The sequence below is a fragment of the Otolemur garnettii genome, unplaced genomic scaffold, assembly GCF_000181295.1.
Source record: "Otolemur garnettii isolate 467f Iridium unplaced genomic scaffold, OtoGar3 scaffold00018, whole genome shotgun sequence".
Lineage (NCBI taxonomy): Eukaryota > Metazoa > Chordata > Mammalia > Primates > Galagidae > Otolemur > Otolemur garnettii.
The window spans coordinates 27,894,753-27,901,611 of NW_003852413.1; the positions used below are offsets into that span (position 1 = coordinate 27,894,753).

At 47.9% G+C, this 6,859-nt stretch overlaps 2 protein-coding genes across 2 annotated transcripts in view; one reads left to right on the top strand and one right to left on the bottom strand.

Annotated features, from left to right (window-relative positions):
* The window catches only part of TAC4 (tachykinin 4), a 9,045-nt gene extending 3,100 nt beyond the window's left edge, over nucleotides 1–5,945 (bottom strand). The window contains exons 1-2 of the mRNA XM_003786485.1: nucleotides 5,835–5,945; nucleotides 1,458–1,551 (exon numbers count right to left, since the gene is read on the bottom strand). Coding sequence (XP_003786533.1) covers nucleotides 1,458–1,551; nucleotides 5,835–5,945 — 205 coding nt within the window. The remainder of the gene's footprint in view (nucleotides 1–1,457; nucleotides 1,552–5,834) is intronic.
* On the top strand, nucleotides 1,619–4,524 carry LOC111724008. The gene is given in 3 exon segments (XM_023511162.1): nucleotides 1,619–1,665; nucleotides 4,223–4,355; nucleotides 4,357–4,524. Coding segments are annotated over 3 exon segments (348 nt in total).
* Nucleotides 5,946–6,859: the final 914 nt, after the last annotated feature.

Here is a 6,859-nt window from a genome sequence, read left to right on the forward strand (position 1 = left end):
GGCGCCGAGCCTGTGTATGTTTTTTATTACAAAAACCGGTCTTTGCATACACGCCTGCTATAAAAACAATTCAAGCAACGAAGACGGTTGTACAGTAAAATTTCAAGTCTCTTCTCACTTTCTCCACCTCCTCTCCACTTCCTGTCCTACATGTAACCACTGTTTACAATTTGATATTGATCCTTCTAGAACTTTCCCTGTGCATTTGCATATTTATGTAAGTATGCAGTTTTAAAAATAAACATGCGGGCTCCTACCATGCATAGTGTTCTATAACTCACTTTTTCCACTTAAGCATATATCTTGAAAATCTTTCCATACTTTCCACAGCTCTGTCTCATCCTTTTTAATCACTGCAAAGGTTATGGATGTGCCTAATACATTTTACCCTTACCCAATTGATAGTCTTTCTGGTTTTTTTTCTTTTGTTTCTTTTTTGAGACAGAGTCTCACTTTGTTGCCCTGGGTACAGTGCCATGGCATCATAGCTCACAGTAATCTTCTTACCTCAGCCTCCCAAACAGCTAGGACTGCAGTTACCTACAAACATCTCAGGGCTCAAATGCCCACCTACTTGAGCGAGTCCCCAAAGTGAGAATATGGATTGAAAGGCAGGAGTGTTTCCAACTTTGATGGATATTGCCAGTGTGTCCTCCAAATGAACAGTGATGCCACTTAAAAAAAAAATTTTTTTTTTTTTGAGACAGAGTCTTACCTTGTCGCCCTTGGTAGAGTGCTGTGGCATCATAGTTCACAGCAACCTCAAACTCTTGGGCTTAAGTGATCCTCTTGTCTCAGCCTCTCAAGTAGCTGGGGCTATAGGTGCCTGCCACAACGTCTGACTATATTTTTTTAGAGATGGGTCTTGTTCTTGCTCAGGCTGGTCTCAAACTCCTGAGGTCAAACAATCCACCCACCTCAGTCTCCTAGAATGCTGGGGTTACAGTTGTGAGCCACACCATCTGGCCCTTTCCAAAAAATATAATAAAAAGTTAAAAACTGCTCTCTGCCTTGACTATTTTCTCCTGGTCTCCTCAGGACAGGACTCTTGAGTTGAAAGTGCCCTCAGGAAACATAGATTCATCTTAAGTAATTTTGTTTGAGCCTAACAGAATTGATTAGAAAGCATGGCTTGTGTTCACACATAGATGCTGGTCTCTAGCTTCACTGCCACTCCTCAAGGCCATCCAGAGTATGGAAGGTGAAGGCACCAGCCAGGGGGCAAAGAATTCGCTCCCACCCTTCAGGTGATCACACTCCCCATATGCATCAGACAGCCTGGTTTATTCACACCTTTGGACACTCTCCAAAATGTCCTGGTGAGATGATAATTCACATGAACAGCCTGCCACACCCCATCTCAGCCTGCCACAACTGGACTGAAGTACCTGACCCCAGGTCCTGGGCTTTAACTCAGGTCCCTGCCTGATGGGCTCCTGCCTACCTGTGTCACTCACCTCCTATCCGCTTCCCCATCAGCCCAAAGAACTGGTTCGCCTTGCCCCTCTTCACATTCTGCAGCTGGAGGTCAACACGGAGCACAGGGCTTTCCTGAAGGAGCAGAGGGTGAGAGTTGGGGGAGGTTGTTGAGGAGAGGGGAAGGGCAATGACAATCTCAATGACGACAGTTCGACAGCTTGGAGTCAGCAAACACTTGGTCTTTTGGTGAATTTTATGCAATACTGTGCATTATAATAATTAACAGCTAACATTTCACCTACTATGTTCCTGACACTGTTTGGAGCACTTCAATACAACAATTCATTTCACCCCCACCAAAACCCCATAAAAGAGCAGGGTGCAGTGGCTCACACCTGTAATCCTAGCACTGTGGGAGGCCGAGACTGGATCGCCTGAGCTCGGGAGTTTGAGACCAGCCTGACCAGAGTGAGACCCTGTCTTTAAAAATAGCTAGGCATTGTGGTGATGCCTGTAATCCCAGCTACTAGGAAGGCTGAGTCAGGAGGATTGCTTGAGCCCAGGAGTTTGAGGTTGCTGTGAGCTATAAAGCCACAGCACTCTATCAAGGGTGACAAAAAACAAATAAACAAAAAACCCATGAAAATAACTTTTACTGTTACCATCTTGCACGTGAAAACACTGAGTCACAGAGAGATTAAAGCTGTCCAAGGTCACCCAGTTCTGGTGAGATAGAGTCAGAACTTGAACCCAGGCCATCTTGGGTCCAAAGGCTTGGTTCTCAAACACTACAGTCATACCCTCATTTCATATTCACGGTCACCAGAGGAAGTAGGGACTCTGGTTTTTACCCCCATTTTACAGATAGAGAAACTGAGATGTGAGGAGGTCAAGTGACTTGCCCAAGGTCACACAGGAAGTGTTTGGACCAGGATTCAAAGTCTGATCTAGAGTGTGGGTTTTGCTCCATCTTGGGAAATGTCTCCCACATAGATAAGGAGGGGGCAGATAGTGAACGCAGGGTGGACCCCAGAGACTTTCCGTCCCTGCTCTAGCTCTAGCTCTCACTCTCCTCTCCCCATTGCCTCAGATTTACCCTGCTTTATAGCCTGAACCTCCTGGGAGGAACATGGCATATGATCTGCGGTGGAGGCTGCTGCCCTTGGCAAAGACATTTTAATCCTTGAGCTGCTGGAGCTTCTCATTTCTCCATCAGCCTCTGTGACCCTGGCCACAGCCTTCTTCCTCTCAGACTTTAATCAGAACTCTGGGAGAGGGGCCTGCCCAGCTCTGCTGAGAGGGAAAGATGCTTCCTAGTTGAGAGAGTGACAGTGGGTGACATTCATTAGACTGTCTTCACATCTTTCAACCCCCAGTACTTGGAGCAGAGCCTGGCATACACAGGAGCCCTACCCATGTGTGGGACATAGGATGCCGAATGAAGTGTCCTTTTCTGACAGTCCAGGTATAGGGGTGGAATCTCCTTTTCCCTGAAGGCTGAGATAGGCAACCAGAGCTCTGGAGTGCCATGAGTGGCAGCTTGGGTTCACCAGCAGGGGCTCTTTATTCCATCCCCAATTCCCCCAGGAGTAGCACTGGAGCTTCTGAAACTAGCAGGGACCTGGCTGGGGGCAATGGAAACCACTCTGCTGCTCACAACTTGTCTTGTCCCACTTTCCAGATCGGAATGAATTTTTTTTTTTTTTTTTTGAGACAGAGTCTTATGTCACCCTTGGTAGAGTGCTGTAGTGTTACAGCTCACAGCAACCTCCAACTCTTGGGCTTAAGCGATTCTCTTGCCTCAGTCACCCAAGTAGCTGGCACAACAGGTGCCAGCTACAACACCTGGCTATTTTGTTGTTGTTGTCATTAATGTTTTGCAGGCCTGGCCTGGGTTTGAACCCTCCAGCCCCTGTGTATATGGCCAGAGTCCTAGCCGCTGAGCTGCAGGTGCCAAGCCCAGAATAAATTTTTTCTAAATTTTAGACTAATTCAGTCACTTCCATTCCTTCTTCCCACCATCCCCAATGTCAGTGGCTGGGGCAGCTGGAGTTGCCCAACCTGGCCAGGAAAAGTCCCTTTGGAGATTTGGACCCATTTCTGAAAAGCTCCTGCAAACCACTTTGCCTTGGTAAAAGGTAGCCTTCAAACTCAAGCTGGAGAGAATAGCTGTTTGTGAATTAAATAGGACTGTCCCTTCTTCCACGCACCAGGTCCTAGGGGCTACAGGGGGTGGGAAGTGGGGGTAGGATTCAGAGACATCTGTTCCTTTCATTCCAGAAGTGCTTGTGCCCTCACCTGCAGCTCATATCCATTCAACCCCCAGCTCCAGGAATGACTGCAGGCAGGGGAGCCCTGAGAACCAGGGAGGTGATCAGATCATCCCTGACAGTGCATTTGTATTAATGCTTAGCATCCCACAGTGTTTGTAAATCCCACAGTGTTTCTTCCTGACTTCCAACCCAGTCTCTCCTCCCAGGTTCCAAGCCCTATATCTTGGGAAGCAGAGGGATATTAAAGGAGAGTTAAAGAAGAATAAGGATTAGACCCAACTGCAGGATGAGCTGTCCTTGGGTAGAAAGTGCAGCAGCATTAGTTCAAGTTTATGATGATGTTTCCCAAGTGGCTGCATAGAAAGCTCCCGGGCCCCCTGACTTCTGTCACTAACTCTGCAGAGCATGTCAAAGTTGGAGAAAAACCTTGGGGATCATCTTCTCTTTCCCCATTTTACAGGTGAGGAAACTCATATCTGGAAAGCAGCAAGAGTCAGTGGAGAAGCTGAGACATGAATCCTGGTGCCCAGTCCTGCTGCCGTCTCCTTACTGCACACACTTCCACATTCAGACAAAGCAGAATGGAGACCTACCCACCAGGGCTGTCCATGTGATGGCCCTTTCTGTGGCCCCATGTCTAAGAGGTTCCAGGGACCTCACCATGGATGGCCTAGGACCACAAGCCACGGCCAGCCCCAGTGTCCTCACCATCGAGGGGAAAGGGAGGAGCCAGGCTCAGCCTGTCCTATATGTATTTCCAGAAGCCCTCTCTGGGCACTTATTTACTTGTATTCATCTCTGGTCTGTGGGCCTCTCTCCCCTATCTGATTAGGAAATCCCTGAGGTCAGGATCTTTGTCTCCTAGATCAGATTGCTGGGCAGGGGTAGGCATAGTGCAGATGCTAGGTCTTCAACTTTTAAGTCTTGTCCTAGTAACAGCATTCAGGTCAGTTTAGTAAAAGAGACCACAATGAAATCACTATTTGTTGGTCGGGCGTGGTGGCTCACACTCATAATCCTAACACACTGGGAGGCTGAGATGGGTGGATTGCTTGTGCTCATAAGTTCGAGACCAGCCTGAGCAAAAGCAAGACCCCCATCTCTACTATAAAATAGAAAAACTGAGGCAAGAGGATTGCTTGAACTCGAGTTGGAGGTTGCTGCGAGCTATGATGCCACTGCACTCTACCCAGGGTGACAGTTTCAGACTGTCTCAAAAAAAGAAATCACTATTTGTCAGGAAGTAGAAGAGTTTCTGCTTGTGAGACAAATAGTAATTGTATCCCAAGTTGATCTCCTTGAAAGGAGATTCTGGAAAATCTCTGATGCACAGGTACACAGAGGCAGACCTTGGTCTAGGTGTTTAGACGTGCTTTTGAAGCTGTGCAACCTTGCACAAACTACTTGACTGCTCTGTGCCTCAGTTCCCTTATATGTGAGGCTCCCATGAGGCTAATGTGAGGATTGAATGAGTTAATGTTTGTAAAGCATATGGGAGCTAGGTGTGATGGCTTATGCCTGTAATACTAGCACTCTGGGAGGTCGAAGCAGAAGAATCACTTGAGCTCAGGAGTTCGAGAACAGCCTGGGCAAGAGTAAGACCCCATCTCTACTAAAAATAGAAAAAAAATAGCCGGCTGTTGTGGCAGATGCTTATAGTCTCAGCTATTTGAGAGGCTGAGGCAGGAGAAGCGCTTGAACCCAGGAGTTTGAGGTTGAGTGAGCTAGGCTGATGCCAGGGCACTCTAGCCCTGGTGACAGAGTGAGACTCTCTCTCTCTCTCTCTCTCAAAAAAAAAAAAAAATATATATATATATATATAAAACACACACACATATATATAGCATATAGGTTAGTGCCAGAAACATAGTATGTGTTAAATAAGTATTTCTTAAATAGTATACACTTGCACACATGCATACACACAAACACACACACACTGTTGCTCCCATGGGCATTCACCCCTTTGGAGCACCCCAAGTGCTCATGGCTTTGAGTCTACTCATGAGGAGAGTCAGACAAGCTGCCTTGCAACCTGCTCTCCTGGCAGCCATGGAGGGGATTTTCTGCCTGCTCCACCATGGATCATCCCCTGCCCTGGTCAGAGCCTCTTCCCAAAGATACCTCCAAGGTCACGGTTACCCAGGACTCTGCTTCAGGGTCGAGTGTCTGTTCTTCTCCACTGTCACCTGCTGCAGTGCACACGGACAGCCCCAGCCCAGTCAGGAGAAGCAGGGTGAGGCAGGGCAGCATGGTGAGGCTGCTCTCTCCTGGAACCTTCTGGAAGCCCCTTGTAGCCCCAAGAAGCCTTCCTCCAGCAGGCTCTGGTCCACCCTTTGGCTCCTTGAGTGTAGGTAGGGAAAGCTCCCCCTGTTCTCTGGTCCTTCCAGACACCGTGCTTCCTTCCTTCAGCTTATGTGACCTCTGGGCCGTTTCCTCTGACTCTTCCTGCCTGGAAAGGCCAATGATAACAGGAGGAGAAACCAGACCTCTTCCAATGCCACCCCCTAACACTTGATCCCAGGGCTTAACACTCTGATGCAACACCTGCCTCCCCTTTGGCTGTGTTCTGCGAGTGGCAGGTGCACAATGGGGCAGTGTGTGGGCTCTGGAGCTGGAAATGCTTAAGGGAACTTCTCATCTTGGAAACGATGGGAGACTGTGTGAGCGCCTCCCTTCCTGATGCTCTGCTCCCCAGCACAGAGAGGCCTCTCCTTAGAACTTAGCAGTATATTCTACCACTTGTCGCCCCTTCCCAACTCTGAGTCCCCTCTTCTTCGGCATTTTCTTCCAGCATCCCCTTGAAATAATGCAATGCCAAAAGAAGCAAGGCTTCTCACGAGTGGGAATTGGGATTCGAAGAAAAATGGCCTCCCGTCTCAGGTGTTACTGGCTCTACCAGGGGTATCTAAATGTGGCCTGTGGCTTGCTATGAATGCTTACGTGTGGTGGCAGATATCATAAAATTTATGCACGGACCTTCTTTTGTTCATTAGCTTTCATTAATGTTTGTGTATTTAACGTGTGGCCCAAGACAACTCTTAGATAAACATCCATAGCTAGCTGTGGCTGTTGCTAGACTCCCCTGCATTCTAAACTATCTTCCCACTGTCAAGGTAATCTTTATAAATCTCTAACCAGACCTGTCTCTCCTGCTTACAACCTTC